Source organism: Corvus brachyrhynchos, unplaced genomic scaffold, assembly GCF_000691975.1.
Source record: "Corvus brachyrhynchos isolate BGI_N302 unplaced genomic scaffold, ASM69197v1 scaffold26, whole genome shotgun sequence".
Lineage (NCBI taxonomy): Eukaryota > Metazoa > Chordata > Aves > Passeriformes > Corvidae > Corvus > Corvus brachyrhynchos.
Genome location: NW_008239324.1, coordinates 7,158,141 through 7,180,226, shown reverse-complemented (window position 1 = coordinate 7,180,226; position 22,086 = coordinate 7,158,141). Strand labels below are relative to the sequence as shown.

Below are 22,086 nucleotides of genomic sequence, written 5' to 3'. Positions count from 1 at the left end.
TTAATTAAACAAAGCTCTCTTTTTAGAAACACTGTTTATCAATCAACTTAAGTTTATTTAGAAAGGAAGGAAGAGACTGATTATGTCAAGGACTTGCTGAGGGGAGAAAAGCAGAGCTTTATGAAACAGCATGCAGCAAAAAATAGCATTTTATACTTCTATATAGAAGAGTGAGAAAGAAATCCTTTTTTTTCAAGAGGTGTCAGGTTAGAACCTAACTTTTGCTCATCCTTCTTCTCTCCACACCCCCCCAAAAAAAAAGTAGAAACAGATAAAATATAACTAAATACTGTAGTTAGACTGTTCACAGTGTAAGCAGAAGTGTTTAGCATTTATGAGCATCTTGGCAGTTTGTTTATAATTGATCAGAAATTAAAATGGATGCGCAATAAAAAGAAAGTTTTTTCTCTATATCACAACTATTTGTTGCTTTTCAATACTTTTTCCTTTGCTTCACACTGAAAGTACTGCCTTGTTTCTGTGCTGACAAAGCCATGGGATCACAGGAGAAGCTGTCGGAGCCCCACGGAGAGCGTGGCCACTTGCTGATGGTTTAGAGTACAATGAACATGGGAGTCAAATGGCCACAGCTTAATTAACTTCTTTTTAAAAATGATTGTTACAGAAAATTAAAGAGGTTCTGATAGCTGCTGCTTAAACAACACACTTCATATATGGAAAACTGAACATGGATTTAAATGCTGAACTTGCCCTTGGCAGCAGCACTGGGTTTGGGAGCAGGTTCCTGCCTTTCCCTCCCATGCTGCCACTGTGCGATGATTTCCTGGGGGCTGGGTTTGGGGCTTGCTTGCATTTCCAATCTGCAAATACAAATCAGATGTTGAAATGAACCTGCTGTTCCAAAAGTCTGGAAGGGCACAGTGACAAGAAGCAAAGCTGCTCAGTTCTCTCAATGTGAGTGAATACTTCCTCTGCTTAATCAGCTTTAGGAGGGAAAAAGAAGCATGTTTAGACAAGAACACTTTTTTCAATAATTTATCTAACATAATACTCTGGTTTAAAAAATAATTCTAAAATTTCTCTTTCATGTATAATTGAATTTTAGTTTCTGTACAAATAGAGCCAGGCACAAATAGCAAATAGGCTACTCTACAATAATGTTATAGCAATTAAAGAAAAAACTCCAAACATAATTACATACATAAAATGAGTGTTGATACAGTATGTTCTCCCAGCTAATACATCAAAACTGAAAGCTCTACTTAGTTGGAAAATAGGGGTTTGAGGGTTACCAATTAAGGCAAATAAACCTCTCAAAACAAAACACTAAGGCAAAGTCAGCTGAAAATTCTTTAAATCATCTCTGGATTACTGGCCTTAAATATTTAAATCAGTAGTCTTAAAATAAACAAAAAACTCTGAGAGCATAAATTACCTTCTTGCTTTTAAGTAATGTACACTGTTTCAAAATTAAAATAGTAGATATTTCTTTGCCAAGAAAATAAAATATTTCAAGAAATATTTTACAAAATTTCAGTGTAGTATGGAAGTGCTACCCCATGACAAAGTTAATCCCAGAATTGCTGTGTAGTTTGACAGAATATGATCTAGAATTCATAAAATCCCAACAAGAAACCCACCATGAAACTTGGAAACCCCCACCCCACCTCCAGATGTGGCAGTCTGGATAATAGTTACATAAATTAATTTAAGTAAGACCCCTAGAAGTGACTCTTCACTGCCTCTTCAGCCAACATTCAGGTGTTTTCTTAAAAACACACCAAGAAGCCCTCCAAAACCACTCCATAGTACAGAACTACAAAGCTGCTACATCTATCAGTGCTCAAGCCAAGACCATCTGGATTAGTCTTGATCCAGCATCTCCTGGAAAGTGTAATACATTTTCAGTTTCCCTGCAAAGTCCAAGGTGTTTGCCAATCACCAGATGGAGAATCTTTTTAAATTCTGTTGTATTCCTTTGCCCTTTACCTGGGCTCTGTTCAGACCGTGATTGAACACAGGCTACGCAATAGAAAGGCAGATCCTGCCCCTGTGTGTCTGCACAAAGGACACTTCTTTCCTTTTTTCCCCCCCATACTGAAGTTTGTGTGACTTCATTATCTTGTTTTTCAGCATTTTTTCAGCAGGACCTTGTTGATATCCTTAGACTTTTCTAATCTCCACCTTGAATTTGCTTTTATGTTTTGTTTCCCCTCTTCCCATCCTCGATTTCTACAGGAAACACCTTCTAATTCACTTGAAACAAGGGATCAAAATGCATGAGGACACATGGATATGAAATTCAAATTATATTAAAAAAATATTTGAAACATAACAATTTCAAAATACTACTGTATACTACTACTTCAGAGGTATTCTGGAAAACTTCTCCTTTCTGCTTAGGTTTTTGGAGTAGTCAGGCTGCACAATCTCAGAAACTTGGGTTGGAACCCAAGTAAGTAAAAGCAGCTTCATGCACTTTTATTTGTCCCCTCTACTTTTTCGACCCCCTAGTGTGTTGGACCTTTTTTCCTCTAACATCTTTCAGCAAGTCAGCCCTCTGGCCAGCACCTCAGATTAACATTTCCCTGGATAGACAGTGGAATGTTTAGGGCTGCAAATAGATGTAAACAAGGCAGCTGAAGTGACAGGAAACAGGCAGCTGGTCATTTCTGTCCTTTCCCATATCCATCATTCATACTGGGCTCTGCTGCACACTCATCTGATAAAATTTCTTCCCCACTTGAAAGAAAAGCTACTCAAAGTTAGACTCAGTCTGGTTATTTGATGAGGCCTAATTAATTTCCACCCCGTTTTGAAAAGTGTTCCTAATGTAGTGGTTTACCTATTGCCGCTGTCAAGTTTTAGGTTTAAAACTGTTGTAATACTGTTGATCTCAAATTTAATCTTTTGTGGTTTGCAGTTTAGGAGGGAGTTTACCTTGGATTTCATGGCTTTCTCCAGTGATGAGATTTCTAACATGTACACCTGTTTTTAACCATTTTTAATATATTGTTCAGCTGTATTCAGCAAATCAGGATGACCTTCTACTAATCCTCTTACATTTTGTTACTCATTGCATCTCCATTACATAAAGCTGGAGATTAGAAAGTCCAGTATGTGCATTTACTATAAATCATAACTAGAAATCCCCTAAGCAGTTTGTGTATATAAAGCAGTAAGTCTGCTTTGTCAGACACATTCCACTTAGAACTCTCGGCCATTAGCATTCATTCATTTTAATAGTTCTGTGATAACTCTCTAGCTGATAAATTCTCTTGCTGAGAAGCTCAGATTATTCTGATCTTGGCTAGAAGACTTGTACATCTTTGCAGGCAGCTTTTTTTACTGTAGCTTCAGCTTAATTTCTGGAGCATCAAAGTAGTGACTGAATAAGAAAGGATTGGAGAAGGACTATACTTTTTATTTCTGTCTATATTTAAAACTTAATTGTTAACAGATCAGTGTTAATTAAGGCAGCATCCTGCCATTGGAGGTCTGCAGAAGCACAGACAGTACTGAATGCTGGAGTCTGGTGTAGGGTGGAGCAGAGCAACTCAAACTTGAGATGTGCATCTCAAATCCAAGTTGTTTTCGTTGTCTCCTGTGTACAGAGAGAAATGTTGCACCTTGCAGTGTGCCCAGTAAGGCCAAGGACTGTAACCTACACTGTACCTGGAACTCTCAGAACAATCCTGCTGATAAGAGGCATTCTGAAAACTATACTAGTATAAATTGTTTAGTAAAGTTGTGTTCAAACTCCTCCTTTTTTAGCATTCTGATTATTAGATCTGTATTGTCAAGCAGTATGAGGCAGCAGTAAAAAGCAGTCCTGCAGTGAGATGTTGAGGTGATAAGGCAGAACCTGAAATGTGTTGAAAGAGAATGGAAATCTACTCTGAGAAATGTGTGTTATGAACAAAATAAAGATCCAGACTGAGCAGTAGTTTAAAAGCTGAAGGGTGGAACAGTGAGCAAAGGTGAAATGTTATGCATCAGGAGCTGTCAGCAGTTAAAGGATGCTTTGACCATATGTTCTAGCGGATTCACTCACTGTGTCCATAAAAACTGTGTCAGCAAGGCATCCATTGAGAAGACCAGTTACAAATTTCTAATGTGTAAGAATGCCATCTAAATCCTCAGGTGTCTATGCCCAGCTCTCCCTGTGAGAGCCGCAGAACATCTTGTAACTAATGCAAAGTAAACTCAGCTGGCTGCACCACTTCAAAAATATTCCCATTCAAGAATTGGAAGAGGTTAGAGACTTCTTCCATGAGTGCAGGTGGCACATCTGCACCAAGACGTGGGTGCTGGCTATCGCAGCAGAACTGGAAGGAGCTCAGCACACCTTGTGACCCTGGAAAAATCCACGGAGACCCTTAAGCACCACTTTCCACTGCACAGCCCACACGTTCTCTAGAGCCAAAGCTGGCACTGAATTCTGTGTTAGACTCAGCTCTCTTGTTGTGTGAGAGAAGGGGTAAACATGACTGCAATGAGTTGGTTTCGCCAGGATACAGAAATGCAGAGTGTGATAGCATAGCCAGGACATGAGCAGGTATTTTTTACTGTAGCACAGAACTGCAGAGCTGGTGCTGTGACTCTGCAGGCACATTTGGTTTTTCTGTACAGTTGTAACCACAATCTGCATGGGAAAACTGTACTCCAACATTCCATACAGCCTTATTTTATCAGTTAATTAGAAAAAAAAGTAGTACTGCTTAGTGAAGTTGGCATTAAACCTGAAATTACTAAAAGCAAGCCTGGCCTATGGCTTGGAATGGTGACTTGTAAGGCAACCCACCACGTCCTTGGTAATTTGCCACATCAGCCATGGCCTGACATGTGACTGGTTTGGTCTCAGACCAGCATGATCAGCTGGCTGCTCCAGCACAGGAGGCTGAGGGTTAATTATAGCCGGGCAGCTTCTTTTTTTCTCTCTTTTTTTTCTTTGTTTGTTAGGGAAAGTTGACACGGTATTACTTGCTGGTCAAGTGGAGTCAAAACCAGGCTAAATATATTGCGTTAAGCAATGTGATGTAATTGCAGGGATTCTTCACATAAATTCAGCTGGTAGAGTTCTGTCTGGAGCTGGCAGAAGGTGTATGCCCCAGGAAGTGTGTGCTGCAGTCTGTCCATAGTTTTCCTTGAAGTTTGCTGATCCTGTTTGCCTTTGTCAGAGGAGCAATTCACTCATTTGTCCTCTAAAACACACAATTTGTATCAAACTTCTTTTTGTGAACATATTTGAAAAACTCCACTCTGTGCTACTCACTGAAGCAACACTGCAGACAATCATGCATTCTAGAATATTTTGGGAGATCTAATTTTCCAAAACCAGTACTTCTTCTAGGTTATGTCCCACAGCCCACACATCCTGCTTCAGTTCAGCAGCAGTAAAGGATACACAGGCTGAACTTTTAATCAGATAGTGCTACAAAAACAGGAAGTTAATTGACTACTGTTGGAAGAGATGCTGAAAACCAAATGGGATGACTCCAGGAGCTCTTTGGTCTGCCTGTATCCATAACAGACCTCTAATTTTAAATTGACTTCCTGCTTTGACCCAAACCGGGTGCTGATAATTGAGGGTTTAAAGCTTTTCTTAACCTTTCTTTACTTAAAGACTGAGTCAGGACAAAGAGGTCATTCAAAAAGTATGAATTTTTGATCAGTTAAACAGATCTACCAGGTGTCATTTTTCTTTATTTTTGTTTCAACTTAATAGTTTTCATTTTGGCTTTATATTCTTTGGTTACAGAACGCATTTTAGTAGTGCTTAAGGAAGTAACAAGCTTTCTCAAATGTTTAGGATATTACAAAGAAGAATGGTATTTTTAATGTATATTTTTCTGGTACCTCAATGTCGAATGTGTGTGTGTAGAACAAAATCTTTATGCTGTATCACACAGATGAAAAGGCTGTTGCTTTATGTCTCACGTTTCCCAAACAAGAAGCAGTGTATGCCCGAGGGCAGTGCATGCTCTGTCCCAGAACGTGCTGGCTGTAGACATTGTGTGTGCTGTGCATGACGCAGTTGTCAGGGATTGATAAAAGCAAACACTCACCACTGTCAGCAGCTTTGGTAGCGCACGCAAGAACCTCAGAATCTTGCTAAGTATGAAACTAATTAGAAAAATTGCTCAGAAGCATATTTCCCTGCCAGAGTGACATATAATCCTGTATAAGATGTGCTGTCTTTATGGTGCAGAGGCTGTTGCTTTATGAGCTGATGAACTCCACTGTTCTCTCTGGAGGCTTTTTGTCAGTGTTTGTTGTCTGGTCTCTTGAAAGCTTCACCTTTCTAAAGAGGGTTGTTGGTACAGTTAATTTGTTTCATCACGAGGCAATTTCCTGCCCATGTCCGTGGATTCATTAGATCTTTATTTAAATATCACTTTGTTGCTGTTTCTGCCATAATTGATGGGGGAAAATGATCTTTTCTTATCTCCTATTATTTGACAAGAATTTGTCCTTAATTTACTCCTTTCCTTCACAGTGGCAGCAAACATTTTCATTGAAACCCAGATAATGCTTTCCACTTCCCATTTAAACACATGTAACTTTACACTTTGAACAGTTAAGCATAAGAAGTCATCCAAAGAGGTAATTTGAGCTGCTTGAATTTCAGAAGGAAGTAAGAGTAGATTCCTTTGTTCTCCGAGGAGTCATCCATAAGCAGGGCTTAGAAACCATGCTGGCAAAACAAATGTGTGCCTCTATCCAGAAGGCACAAATTAGCCATGGTCCAGAGTACTTTTGTTAATTGTGTTAAAGCCTAGTTTACTAAACTTAAAACCCTGTCTTGGGCAGGAAAAAAAACCAAATGCAACCCTCTTGTAAGTTCTGCATAGCCACTAATCACAACTGAATAAACACAGACTTGTTGGTTAAAATAATGAATACACCATTTGACATTGATTTTTCCTCTAGGAAAAGCAGTTCCATGAATGCAGCTGTGCACTACCTGCAGGGTTTCTCACATGGCCCTGGTCTGAGGGAAGCACCTGTGCCAAGATAACACTTGGTGTTCTGCCACTCGCAGCTGTGGTGGCCCAACCGCAGAGCAGTGCCGTGGGCAGAGTGTGCAGTGGGACAGCAAAGGGGAGGCAGCAGCTGTGAGCAGCAACAGCTTCCTGTGCTTGCGGGAGAGGGAAAATGGCAGGAAAGGTTTTGTTTACTAGGACTCTTTTACCTACCCTGGAGTTGCTGTCAAGGGCCCTGAGTACTTCTAATTTGACCACAGTAAGTAAAGCAAATTGAAAAAACTGCAGGAGCAATGTTCTGAACACAAATACTAAAATCAAATTTAAGTAGTGTAAATTCATGATGATACAACTAGGCAGACATCCAAAAATATTAACCATTACCTTTATGGCTCTGGCTGCTAACTGAAAAGTAACTAAGTACACAAGATAACTGATACTGGTTTTAATAGGCACTCTGATAACTTATAAATAGTTACTTATGTCACAACGCAGTGTTGGTGAATGAAACTGGGTATTTAAATTTAGTGCTATTAAAAGAAAAATGAAAATCACTTCCTGATTGAGTGAACTGTAACTTCTTGGTTTAGTCCAGTCAGTAGTTATGTCTGTCTTCTTCTCTGACACAGACAGTTTTATCTCTGACCTGGAATACCAGCCATCAGGTTCAACAGAGAAATGGACTCAACATTCAGCACTCATGTCCAACTCCTATGTGGAAAATCTAGAGGGTGAGTCTGCTTACTGAAATGCTTCAATGTTTGAAATTGGAGCACGAAGGAAAGGGGAAAGTGTTTTAAGAGTTTTAAGAGCTACAAGTGAAAAGCACTGTGAAATACTGAAATATTGCTATAACTGGACACACTATTTCTGTATTCTGAAATAGTTGCAAATTCAGCATTTGTGAACCAGGTGTACACTCATTCAGTAAAGATCTCCACTCAAAGTATACAGAGCTGCCACAGAACTTCCTGAGTGCTGTAGGATCTAGTAAAACATCAGAAGAGGATATGAAAATCTTAAGCCAAATATGGGCAAAGTAGAAGACTGGCCAGATCAGTTAACTGAGAAATTTGTAATGTTTCTCTTTTTCAAAAAGATGAAGCAATGTCAATTTAAATAGATGGGATACAGTGATGTGCACTACCAGTCAGAGTATTAGGAATACAGATCCATAACTAGATTTAGAGTTGAATGTGCACTATAGTTGGGTACAAATATCTGGATTTATTATTTCAGCTTCTTTATTTCACATATAAGCAAGATAATTATGCACTATGACTCTTCTAAATACTAATGATATTAGAAATTGTTGCATGGTATATTGGTCTTGTTTGTGTTTAGACTTTAGTGGTTTTCACTATAGTTCTTTGGCATTTTAGGCATGTTTGTAATATAGTGGCCCTTTTTTTCAATATATACACATAAACAAATATATTATAAACACTTATAATGTGTTCTACTTTCTCTATAGATTTTTAAAGGATAATACCTGTAAATGTACAGTAGATTTGGTAATAGTAAAATAATCAAGCTCTTCATAAAACTTTCACACAATTACTGTGTAGACTGATCCTAAGTTTGCTTGTGAAACTGAAATAAATCATACTGGTCTTTTGCCAGCTTTCAAGAAACTTAATTCTGCTTTCCTTACCTCTCAAAATGTTATTAGTAAGGTAAGTAGCTCCTATTTGGAATGGCAAAGCCAGGGAAAGGATTGTACACCAAGCGGACATTGCTCTGTCTTGAAACAGCAAATCAATTCGTAAAATACAAGTTGTAACTTAGATTATTTCAGTGTTCTACACTATATCCTGTGCAACTCAGAATCTGATAGGTTCAGAATAATTGTTGAAGAGCAGAAGTTCTTGAAAAATGGAAATTCGGGCTAATAATAAAATAACCCCCAAATACCAGTATCACCAACTAAAAAATAACACACAGGGTGGCAAACCCCAAATTTAGGCCTGTGAAATGTACGCTGACAAGTCCCTTTTACAAAGTGCACACGAAGAGAAACCCAGACCGAGAGAGAAACACGTTTATACACACATGTTAGCATGTGACAAATGCAATAGAGAAACATGGTGGTTTTAAAAATAAAAATAATGGGTATTTATGTATTTGGCATACTGTAGTGTGGTGTGAATACAAGAGATAGGTTTACACAGGAAAGTAGGATGGTTTTGTACCTTGAAGAATGCTTAGTGTCAAATCAGACAAGTTAACTGTATCCACTGCCAGTACATAATTCTTACAGAGCCAACTTTCAGGCTTAAATTAGGAAGAGCACAGCTTCTAAATTATACTGATGAAGAGGAGAGCAACTGTGACTGTAGTGTGCTGCAGGAGATCAGAGCATCTACAAAGGCAGGAAGTAACTAATGGAATACTTGACTCATCCTTTATAGAAGGGGTAAGTCTGATGACTGCTTCAGGGAGTACCAAAACATGAGGAGAACCCACACGAGGAAATATCTCTTTATTTGGTCAAAAGGAGTGTACAAAAAAATTAAATCTTCGTTTTGTAGCAGTTTCAGCATTACAGGCTGTTACAAACTTGAAAAGACAAACTGTAGGAAAACAATTAAGCTTATGAAGATATAATAGGTGGTCAAAAGGATCAAATAGTTGCAAGCAGTCTGCAGATTATTTATGAAGGTTCATATTAAGTGTGCAGTTACTCTGTTGTGAGAAAGACTACAAGCTGCTTCCAAATGCAGAAATCAGAAAAGAACATTAAAGTGACGAAGTTAAATGGGAAATGTGACCAGCGGATGACAAATGAGTTATTCAGTTAAAATTAGGAAAGTGATCTTAGAAAGTGTTGTGTATTGATGTTGGCAGTTGAGGAGCTAGAGATTCTCATGTCCAAAGTCCTTTGAAAAGGAGACATGTTGCAGGACCTGTCTCAAGGTAAGGTGTCAGTAAAAAGGTTTCAGAGCAGTGACAGTGACAATTGTCCTCAAGTAGATGACATGCCAGACAACAGCTCTGAAAGAGTAAGCAACAGTTCACTATCAACTGTAATGTAGAACCTGATGTAGAGCCTGGGTAAATGTGACACCACTGCTGCTCAGCTCTTCAGAAGGGTGAAAACCAAAAACTGTCTAGAAACCTCTACAGGAAGATTTTGTGATTAACGAAAACCAGGTAGCTAGAGGAAAAAGTGAAAATTAGACTAAAGGAAATAATAAAACCTGCACTCACCAATACAGTGACAACTGCTCTGTGAACTATTCTCATTTAAAGCTGTTTTGAATTTAAAATGGACAATTCTCTGAAAACTTGCTCAGTAGTGTTAAAAGTAGTCTTGAAAGGGTGAATAAAGGCTAGGAATGTCTAGGGAACAGCAGAGAATAAGAAAATGCTACTCCATAGATCTACTTTGTGCCCACATTTTGTCCCTGATGGCATAAAGGAATTAGATGAATGCCTGTTGTTGGATCTGCTAGAATTCTGCAGCTAGAAAAAGCAATGAGGAGAAAATGCCAAGTATAATAAAATGAGTGGGGGCCACAGAAAAGGTAATGGAAGATACTTCCTGGGAAAGAAACCAGTAAGTGACCACCAAGGATTCCTGGGGCAAGTTCAGCACATCTAAAATGCTTTGCTACTGCTATAGGGAGTTAAGCTTTGGAATCTGCTGTCGCAGAATGTTGCAGTTGACAAAATTTTGCACAGACCTTAAAAGACCCCAGGGAGAAAAATCCAAATGGGAGCATTTGGTGCAAAAGATATTGTCTCTAACTCAGGAGTTCCCTGGGAAGAACATATTTTGGAGGCTGGTGGAACACCCTGGGGAAGCATTGTTGTGTTTTGCACGTCTCTGCTCTTGCCCATTGCAGACCTAGTGGTCTGAAGTGATTTGCCTGAAGTTCTCCGTGGAGGTTTTCAAGCAGTATTTTTGACTTAGAAAAACCTAAAATGCTTGGTAACTGACCATTAAAGAGATTTGCTTGTCCTGTAGAAAGTATAGATGCTGATTGTAGATTAGTGGCTTCCTGCAAGGAGAAAGAGGTTACTTGCATTATTCCCTGAAAGGCCTGTAGGTTCAGGAATTTCCTTTTCTTATATTCTTATATAAAATATATATACTTAGATATACTTCTGTTTTCCTTTGTGCTCCAGTACAAAATATTTTTCTCTTAGCACAATGAGAGGGGAAATTAAATACTGAGCAATTCAGAAGCATGCTAGTATTTGCTTGGCATTTGATTAAAAAAGATAATGCCTTTACTTTTGATATTAGAACTTCAAACACCTTAAAAACACCTTAAGAGAGCTTGTTATTCTAAATTCATAGTTGGGTTTTTCAATTTATCCAAAACATTTGGGAATTCATTATTAGAAGCACCAGCTTTCATGATGATGTCGAGCTTCATAACACAAGAGCTTTGTTCTGTTCAAATCAGTGAACATGGATCACTTTTTGTAGGTGGGAATTTCTCCAGAAGGGTTGGTTGGTACTGGAAGAGCTGATAAGATCAGCACCCATAGCTCTGGGTGTCACTCACTGCACAAATGGCTGAGCTGTTCAATTTAACTTTAGATCTTAAAACTCTGGATTGCAAATTGCAAAGTTTGAAGAGCCCATCCTGAGCAGTCTGGCTGTCAGGCACAAACAGCCGGAGTTGTGGCTGTGTCAGCTGTCCAGTGCAAGCCTTCAGTGACCAGAGGCAAAGCCCTCAGCCCCAGGGGCAGGGGAGGCCTCAGAGCTTCAGCTGCTTCCACTTATGCAGTGAGCAGGGAGTGGAAACAGGCACACAGAGCACAATGGGAAATGAAAACCATGGGAAGAACCCAGAAAAACAGAGTAAGTGGTTGCTCTTATTTTACAGCTTGACAGCAGATCCAAAAGTCAGAGCCACTTCTACTCTGTTCCACCCATATTGATGTTAGGGCGCTGCTTCATTTTTTGCAATTTTTAATTTTGTATGCTGGAGCCTCTATCTGACATTTGGTGCTTTCTCAATGCAGTGTGTTGCTCCTTTTTCAATGCAGCACAGAGAGGGAAGAACAAACAAACAAAAAAAATCACAAAAATCTTTGCAATCCAATATTGCAATATCACCAGTATTGACCAGGCCAATGTAATTTGTATGTATGCAGATTTTCTCCCCACCAACTTAACTTCTCTTCTGCACAATCTATTTTTAACTGTTAGTATAAATTTGCCAACCAGCTTACGTTCAGATAAATACTAAGGGAGGAAAAGGTGAAAGTATTGCAAATAAAGTAACAGCTGAAATTCTGAAATCTGGGAAAACTGCCAAAGAGGTCAATTACACAGACAGAGAAAAGTTGTTAAAATCATTTCCATTTCACAGCCTGATAGTAAGTGGTTGCTCTTATTTTACAGCTTGACAGCAGATCCAAAAGTCAGAGCCACTTCTACTCTGTTCCACCCATATTGATGTTAGGGCGCTGCTTCATTTTTTGCAATTTTTAATTTTGTATGCTGGAGCCTCTATCTGACATTTGGTGCTTTCTCAATGCAGTGTGTTGCTCCTTTTTCAATGCAGCACAGAGAGGGAAGAACAAACAAACAAAAAAAATCACAAAAATCTTTGCAATCCAATATTGCAATATCACCAGTATTGACCAGGCCAATGTAATTTGTATGTATGCAGATTTTCTCCCCACCAACTTAACTTCTCTTCTGCACAATCTATTTTTAACTGTTAGTATAAATTTGCCAACCAGCTTACGTTCAGATAAATACTAAGGGAGGAAAAGGTGAAAGTATTGCAAATAAAGTAACAGCTGAAACTCTGAAATCTGGGAAAACTGCCAAAGAGGTCAATTACACAGACAGAGAAAAGTTGTTAAAATCATTTCCATTTCACAGCCTGATATTTAAAAAAAAAAAAGGGAGGAAAAACTTATTAAAAAAAACGCTGTATCACATTTTGATCTGTGCCATATCTGACAAGTTTTCAAAGTGCACTTATCACTGTTGTATGGAGGAATATGCCACATGTGTACAGAGTGTAGTGTGTGCACCCTTCTTTCTTTTCATCTGCTCCAGTCATTATTTCAGGGTTAGTGACCTGGAGTGTTAGAACAGAAAACATTTTGTAACATTTTTGATGTCATCCACTCAGTTGACACTGATCATCCAGAATGGTTTTAGGTGTCAGCAGGTACCAAATGACTGCTAAATATTAGCGAGGTCTCTGTAATGATTTTGTGTGTAAGATGTTTCTGGTTCCTCCTGACTTGAGGAGTGAGTAGAGGTCCAGGCTATGGGATCAGTAGTCAACACCTGGCACCACAGGTACCAAACAGGCAGGGATTTAACTGGAGGGGGCAGTGGACTGAAAAGTCAAGGTCTACTTGCACAACTGCTCACCTCCATCTAAAGTCTAATGAGACTGGCTCTCTCCAAAGAGGCAGCAAAAGTATGAACTACACAACACACGTGAACCTGGCAGACAGAGCACAGAGAACCTGAAAAACATCCTGGAGATCTGTATTGCTGAATCCCAAACAAGCTCTGCAGCCTTCCCGTGCAAACTTGTGCTGAAGAAAGAAAATGGTATCAAAACAAGGAGGATTAACAAAGCCGTGCATGCTGCTTTCCCAGTGTCTAGTTGCTAATGCGATGGCTATAAAGGTTAAGCAAAAGGGAGTATGAAATCTTTCTAGCTGTATTTTTAGGACAGAGTAGCCGTTGCAGCCATAGTCAAAACTAGGAGAGGTGAAATTAAGCAGTTTTTTAAAAGCAAAGAAATTTTCTTTTGTTTGTAAAGCATCAGCAATAGAGCCTGAGCTTGTCCTTTCTCAGAATTGTTGGAATTTATTTCCTCTCACAATTTGTCACCTGAAGAACTTGAGTTTTTCTAGACAATATTGTAGAAAACCTGTATTTATGCTCATGAATTAAGTTTTCAGTTTTAATCACAGACTAGTACATGTTGTGTGGCTTGTCCTTCAGTGGAAGAAGGTGACGTGCCATGCATTCACGTCATACTGACCTTTGGATTTCTCTTTTAGTCGTTAATACAAAAAGGAAAATGCTGTATGATTTCACCTTCATCCTTGTACATTTTTATGAAGGATTTTATCTCTTCTGACTACATGATTTACGTTTTAAACTGCTTTAATTTTTACCATTCCCCATCAGAAAGACAAGTTCTGATAATGCTGGTATTATATTAATATTATATGTGCCATGAAAGATTGGAGACTGATCTAAGCTGCTGCCTTATGCAAGTTCTGCTTTCTTTGAAGCATTTATTTTATATTTATTTAAATTTTATATTTATATCTTCTGTACTTCATATTATCAATGGAGACTTTTCTGAACTCTGCAGGCTCCCCCCAGTCCATTTGTTGGATACAGAGTTCCAGACAGCTGAAATGGACATTCCTGGAAAGTATAAAATAGGAAGATGTGTTAGTTGGGAGGCCAAAGTCGGTGAAAAAACACCTTGGCCAGACACAGTAGGAAAAACATTTTGGCCTTTTCTTGAGGCCTGCAAGGTGCTCTGGCCGAGCACTGATTTACATACTTATTTTGAAAAAAGCACACTTGAATACTGGTTGGGTTTATAAATTAGCAATTCTTACAAAGTCACAGGGACAAGTAAGACTTCTCCACTAGAATTCTTTGTTGGAATGAAGACATGGTCCTGCATTTGCCTAAGAAATGGTAGATGTTTCTAATGGAAATCCATGTAAACCAGATACATCTGTATTCACCACGTGCTAAAAGTATTGCAAAAAAAAAGCACTGAGCTACAAAAGAGCTTCTTATAAACAAATCAGTTATTGTTTAGAACAAAGCAACACGAGCTAACCTGTAGCTTTAATACTCTACATAATGACTGCTGCAGAAGTTTGGCAAATAAAATCCCGTGTGATCAGCTATTGTCTTCAGTGTAACGTGTTCTAAGGAGAATGCAGTGCCAATGGCTACGTGCTGTTCAGGTAAACACCTCTGCCTGTGGGAACTACAAACTTTTGCGGGATAGACCAGTTGTGCTGATGGTGCTACTACAGATACAGATCAGCCATCAAAACTTAAGGGAAGTAACTGTCTAATAATTTCAAAATACTGAACTTCAGATAGTTATTTTTAATGTTTTTATTGTAGCACTCATGAAAGTTTTAGCAGTACTGAACAGCTGGGACACTCGATTTGCACAAAGCTACTGTTCAGTAGATAAAAGCTGTTGGAGGTCAGAGCAAGCTAATGAATGCCCTGACAGAAGCTGGTGGAGCACAGTTCTTATGAATGATCATCTATATTTTGTTTAAAAAAATAAAAGTCTTGGGGGATTTTTAGCAGATGTTTACTTATGCATTGTGTTGGCCTAATAAAAATACTTGGGAAAGTGCCCTACCTGCAGTCACACAACTTTCAGTGTCATAGTGCAGTTAAGTTCATTGAATGACAGGTTTTTTTGAAGCCAAATGAATTGCAAGTCTTGTAATACTTGAGGGAATTGGCTTTTCCGAAGTGTGTGTGACCTGTTTGAACATTTGGGCTGCAATACTGTGTGTTTAACAAGCTGTCCTTGCATTCCTGAGGAGAAAACCATTGCAGGTGGTCAACTCATGGATAGCAAACACCTCCTCCATTACACACAGCGCTGTGACATGAGGTGGTTTTAAAGCTTTCCCAAGCAAGTTAAAAGAATATAGACATAACCTCTTTTCAGAGTTGGATTTCATATAAGTTACACAGACTTCAGCATATTCACAATATTAATATGTTTTCTTTCAGAACCACTTACGATCCTGCTGCCACGAAGGGCAGTGCTCAGGCTATTCAGTGCTATAAACGCAACCTGTAGATTGATTTTGTTATGCTTCTACCGGACAGGAATGATTAGTAGGAAGCTAAATCCTGCTGTGGAAAATTAAGGAAGCGTTAAGAAAGGTGGTGAAGTGCATCAACACTGTTCTGTAAAGTTACCCAACGGAGAACAAAGTAGCAAAAGCCTGGGTTCCAAGTCTGTTAAGATGTTCAACAGAAGCAGCTTATTAGCAGAACAAAACATTCTAAACACAAGAATGGTCCTTAGTCAACACAAAGATCCCATTAAATACCTGTTGATAGAAGGTCCAAGCAAACTCATGCCAATGATTAAGGAAAAGCCTCTATAATTCAGCATATTCAAAGTCTTCCTAAGAGATACTATAACCTACTGCCCACTCAGTAATGGGAGTCAACAGGTGTGCTTCCCTCTAACAGTGAAATAACAATTGAGATCTTGGTTATAATCCAATATTTTTCTAAAATTTGTCATTATTATTTAATGTGATATTTTTCATGTCCATGTAGAAGGTTACTCGGTTTTCTTTGATAACATTACCAAGGTCCATTTTTGTAAAACAGACATTTCTATCACTGCTTTTATACTTAATCTTTAAAATGATAATTTTTATCATCTTCCAACCTCAATTGTCCTGCAATCAATTTTATAGGATTTAGAGTAAGACTCCGAAGTTGTCATTTCTTGATAACTTAGGTTAACTTTGTCACAATCACACAGGTGTCCCTCACTTTTAAATAGTATGAGTTTTGTTGACAAAACCTGTACTGAAGCTGACGTGCATGGACACACAAACTGGCCTGCATATTAGTCCATCCTAAATCTTCATTATAGAGAAATTGACTGATAAAATTTAGTTACTGTGGTTTCAGAAATCCAAGTATTCAGAAAACTGGTCCATTAATAGGTATGCAGTGTTTAAAAAGAATATTCTATTAACCCAAATCCAAGTTCTGAGGAAGTTCTGTAAGTAGCTTGAAAGAGCCAGGAGTTGTTAGAGTTATTTGTTGTGCCTGTAACAATCTTGAACAGAAGGAGTTTTGTGGGGAAATCTCTATTAAGGTGACCTATGTTGTGCCTCTCAGTTACCTGTGTGTCTTGTGCTTATTTTCTTCAAGGGGCTTAGGGAGGCTCCAGCATGGATTATGGCAGGACGTTTTTTCCCCCCCCCTTGCTTAACTGTTGCTGAAGCCAGGCTCCTCATCCATCTTCTGTCATGTAACAGCATCCAGGCTTAGGACTGGAAGTATTTATTTTTAAAAGGGTTATACTGATGAGTTCTGCCTTTTGGAAAGCATAAAAACTGTCACTTTTTAATATTTCTTCTTTCTTTATAGTGAATGAGATCATAGGAAGAGATATGTCACAGATCTCAGTGTCACATGGAACAACAGTGGCCAGCCAGTCTGCACATACGTGTCCTGGATCTCTGGAGACAAGAATATCTGATGGAATCCAGTAACAGATAAGCTAACGACTCAACATCCATGAAAACGTCACATTTTCTCTGAATATTTCTTCATCCTCTTCCTCTTTAGACTTACTGTGCTTCCAACTCTGTGGCCTTTATGAACTGGAACAGTGGATCCTTGCAAAGCCCTTTTAGTGGGTTACATTTTTGATGTAGAGACAGAGCATTTTAACTATAGTTCCTCAGATACTGTAAAGAGACTTCTTAAAATGGACACACAGAATCTACACCAGATATTTTAACTGTTTTAAAGTTACAAACAAGCTTTGCTTTTTGCATTTAAATAGAATACTTTTATATTGTAAGTGCTTCAGATGTGTGGAGATGTTAGTTTGCTCTTATAATATTCACAGTCCTGAATATGGAAAAAGATTTAATGCACATCTTGAGTGTGCTGCTTGCCCTTAGAGGTAGTATAGTTTGTAACTGATGATTTGTAACATCTTTTGGTCATTTTGGAAAGCCTTTAAAGCTTCTGTTGTTTAATTTTTTTCTTAATAAGATCTTCCAGTGGCAAATCATACCTGTCATCTGAAGCCAATGCCACGGAAGCCATTGTGTATATGAATACTGTAGTGTTTTCTTTCTTAGATTCATAGGAAGCAAAGCCAAATGTAGATCTGCACTTGTTTATAAACTGAAAATGTTACTTGATAGGCTGCAAAAAGACCATTCCATCATGAAAGTGTTGGGATAGAAATTACATTCCAAAATTTAACTTCTATAACTTTATGGATAATTTTCCTGATCTTTACTAGCACAGGCTCCTTCTTGAAATAGCTTTTTTCTTAGAAAGTTACATTTGTAATCAAATTTGAGCAGTAGGATTTTAGATTAAAGAACAGCAACATCAAAGCCATGTTAGATACAGGAGAAAATCTAATGTTTGCTGAGGATCTAAATGTTCCCATTATCCCTGCAGAATATGGTTTTGAGATCACTAATTCAGTGGCATTCAAGTTGTCAGTGCAATAAATCATTTGATCACAGCTGTATCTTTTATATGCTGTATGCCTGCCCATGCCACTTGGGAGTCCTAAGGAGAGGACCACTACAGTTCCTTAGATTCAGGCTGTTTATAAAAGTCAGTTTGCTAAAAAGTAATTTACTGTGAAGTAGTGGTTAGGCAGTATAATGTGTCCGTGTTTAATTTAAAGGTGTGAAGCAGGAGCTACCAAAGAAATACACAAGATTCATCACAGTAGCAGTAAACTCTGTGCTGTGCTCTGAGGCTGCATCTCCCTTATCCACATAATCTGATTAATTTGAAATAATCTGTTTACATCTTTACTTAAAAATCTCTGGCCTTTACAATTAGACAGTGTAGAGAGGATCCGACACTGCCTGTGAAGGCCACACACGTTTCCCTCCCCCAGGAATCACTTATTTACAGAACTCTCCTCCATGGAACAGACGGTACACCAATCATGGCAAAGGAAGGTCAGCAGTATATGGAACCTCAGAACATCCAAGGTGTTGCTTTTAGTTGCTCATTTGGGTCAGCCATGACAGTCTAATGAAAATTAAGAGTGAATTAATGCAAAGAATTAGAAAATTTGAAAGAATATTTGCATTGGATCCAGTTCAGACAAGTGTGGCCATTTTAGCAGTTTAGTACATGGGGAGCACATGAGTCTGTGTAGACTTCAAATGAATGAAGGGGTCTGACAGTGGAGAACAGTGCTGAGTTATAACACCTGAAGAGTAAACACAGCTTTTGCTGTGGAAAACTTTCCATTGAACCTTTTGTAGGCAAAACCTTATACCTGAAGTGAAGTCAGTGCCCCAGCAATACCACTGCAGCAGCTGTAATTGCATCTCTGTAATAGCTGAATCATGAACTTTTAAAGATCATATGTTAAGTAGGTAAAATTATAATTTTATCATGTACTTCCTTTTAAGAGTGCAGCCTGAGGCTATTAACTTGATGTTTCATCATTATTTCAAACAACTTAATGCAAGGCCACTGTGTACCTGCTGGGAATCCTAAGCATCCTTTTTGTGAATGTACTGTTCAGTGGTGTAAGTCTTGACATTTGCAAGAAGTAATTGGCAGGGCTGGAATCTGAAAAGTGTGATATTGTAATGGTCCCTCAGCAATGGTGCTTTACTCTGTCCTCTACTCATGTATGTTAAAGATCCTAGAAAGAACTCACATGCTCAGAAATACATCTATTTATGTTTTTAACACCTTCAAAAGAAATCAAACCACACAATGCTGTAAACTATGTAATTGTCTCAGAGTGTGTGCTGGTGGCAAGGCGTGTTCCAGTTTTCATTCTTGTATTGGGTCTTTTGCATTAACCATTGTTTGTAGGAAAATTCTGACTTAAAAGCTTTTCATACTGTATGGGATTTATGCTCCTTTATCCTGCTGGTACAGACTCTCCTTGCAAGTTCTCCAAGTAGCTGGAATTCACACTGTACCTTAAATATAGGAGCCCAAACAATCCGGAGTTGCTATGCACTAAATTTTCTGATGCCTTTAAATACCTTGATGCCTGTAGACATAGAAATGCTTTCCTATTTAAAAATGAAATTTAAAAAAATATAGCTTTGGATACTAAAGCAGTTTTGTATTTGCCTTGTAAAAGCTTCAATACAAGGGTCTTAATTTTATTTTAGCTTGTGTGATAACGTAGATGCAGACTGTTAATCTTGTATAATTTTAGTGGTATAAAAAGCACACGATCTCTATTGGACTATGCAAATTTAATTAAACAACAGAACCCGGCAACTGTTAATATTTTGTTGGCATCCGCTTCCTTGCCCTTAAGTCCTGTCTTCTCCCTGAGTACTTTTCCAAAAATTTTTAATAATTTAGATGGTCCTGAAGGAAAGCCTTAATGATGAGCTAGCTTTTCTATAAGGAGGGTCAAAGATCGATGTTTAAGAAAAGAAATAAAGGGGTAGCATATTAATCCAGGGGGACAGGAATGAGTTTTGAAATTACCATAAACTAGCAATCTGAATTTCTGTAGTAAAACTTACCTGTTATCAGGGGAACTGCCACCCTTTTTAAACCAAAGAATGAAAATAATGGTTTTGTTCTGATACAAAGCTTTGAAACTCTATTTTTGATACTCAAAATGGATGTCATTCCTTGAGGTTCGGAAATCGTTCAAATTGAAGTTTTATATTTAAAAATGTGGGACAATAAAGATTAAGTTCTAGATGTTTACAGAGCCTTGTATTGTAATTTCATGTACATTTTGTATTTTAAACATTTTTGTAAGTTATGATTGCAGTGCTACTTGCAGAAATAAAGGGAAGAACTTGCATTTAGGCTCTTAAATCATAGTGTTCAAATAAATAAAAATAATGCAAATGCATTGTCATTTATTTAAAATGCAGACCCAGACACAGTGGGAAGAAACTCCGTTTGTGATGCAATGGTAACCAGCTGTGCTAAGTTGTGACACAGGAAGTGAGGGACGTTGGATATTGCCCCTGGAAGAGTGGTGATTTTGAACAGTCTGATGAAGTTTGGGGCCAGCAACAGTGAACTTCCTACATAAGAAGTGATCAGCAGTGCAGGCGGAGTATCAGTTTGCACCATGCTGCTGCTTCCCTATTTGCAAGTGTCATCATTTCAATTAGACAATCACAAGATTATTTTGAAAACTTTTTCCAGACGTTATTTTGCAAGGGAGTTAATCAAAAACAGTAATTTCCATTCCTGAAAGGATATTATCATAGGGAAGATGCAGTTAAACTGTTTCTGAACTAAATGTGAATTTCCTACAAAGCTTAAATTATTTGCCAAATCCTGGCTGATCAAGCAGTACCGAGGGAAGTCCCTTTGTGCAAAGTCAGGCCTTATAATCTGTATCTCATCTCAGTGATCTTGGTGCTACTGAAAAGGTGTTTATCTCCCTTGCAGTTTCTTACCGGGCCCTTTCCTTACCCGTGGGATCCCACAGTGACGTGTGGGACTGTTCCAAACTGAACACGGAAGCAAAAACTCCGGCCTTTGGCTGCCAGTGCTCACCTGCCCGGGAGAGAACAGGAGCAGGATCGCAGGGATGACGGCTCGCATTCCCAGGGACAACACGGCTAGGGCGGGATTAGCCTCCCTTAGAGTGCGTGTCCCGGCCGATTACCTTCAGCGGTGCTTTCAGCTATAAATACACCAGAAAGGGGATGCTAAAGTGCCACCAACCGAATGCACAGGGACAGGGTAAATATAGCCGAGGTTTAGTAAAAATAGCCCCGGCAGTTTGAAAGCTGTTCACATGTTTTGTAGGGTGATTACCCAGGGTATAATTAGCACACACCGACCCCAGCAATAAGCCACTGACTGCGTCTTCTTTACCGTCAATTCAAGTCCCCTTTCAGATGCAAATAGGCTGGAGGCTGGTGGGGTGGGACAGGCGAGGCTCTGCAGTCACGCCAGGGCGGGCGAAGCTGAGCGCTGACACACTCGGCTGTTGTTGCAGAGACTACACTATTCCAGGCAGGGTGAAAACGTCGGTTCTACCTTACCAAACATTGGTTTGGTATTTCAGGTAATCAGAGAGAAGGAATGTCCTGTTAAAGTCAGTTCCTTTAGAAGAGTAGCCGGAAGTTTGTTCATTTAGGACCCAAATCCAAAGAAAATGCTGGCAGAAATGAAGGCCTTTTAATTCTCATGTTGTAGCCAGTACTTTTTTACAATATTCCTCGGCACTGCTTGTGCCGTCTTCTTCCTGCTGCTTGTTTCTGAACCTCTCTCTCTCCCTCCCTAACTCAAAATACCACTGTATGCTCTGAATCCACCATGTGCTCCACTGGAGTGAATGAGGTGAGGACTGAGCTGTTTTCTCCCCACCTTTTTTCTTTGCCTCTTGCTTAAATTAATTTACAATAACAGTATTCGGGAAGTAGCCACTGCTGTAGTGAG

At 38.8% G+C, this 22,086-nt stretch overlaps 1 protein-coding gene across 2 annotated transcripts in view; it reads left to right on the top strand.

Annotated features, from left to right (window-relative positions):
* NFATC3 (nuclear factor of activated T-cells 3) overlaps positions 1-20,532 on the top strand; it is a 50,861-nt gene extending 30,329 nt beyond the window's left edge. Inside the window, exons 9-10 of one of the 2 annotated variants that reach the window (XM_008638780.2) lie at positions 7,577-7,678; positions 17,071-20,532. In XM_008638780.2, the coding sequence (XP_008637002.2) occupies positions 7,577-7,678; positions 17,071-17,195 (227 nt within the window). In that variant the 3' untranslated portion in view covers positions 17,196-20,532. The remainder of the gene's footprint in view (positions 1-7,576; positions 7,679-17,070) is intronic. The other variant, XM_017740993.1, reaches the window with a different exon arrangement.
* The last annotated feature ends 1,554 nt before the right edge of the window (positions 20,533-22,086 follow it).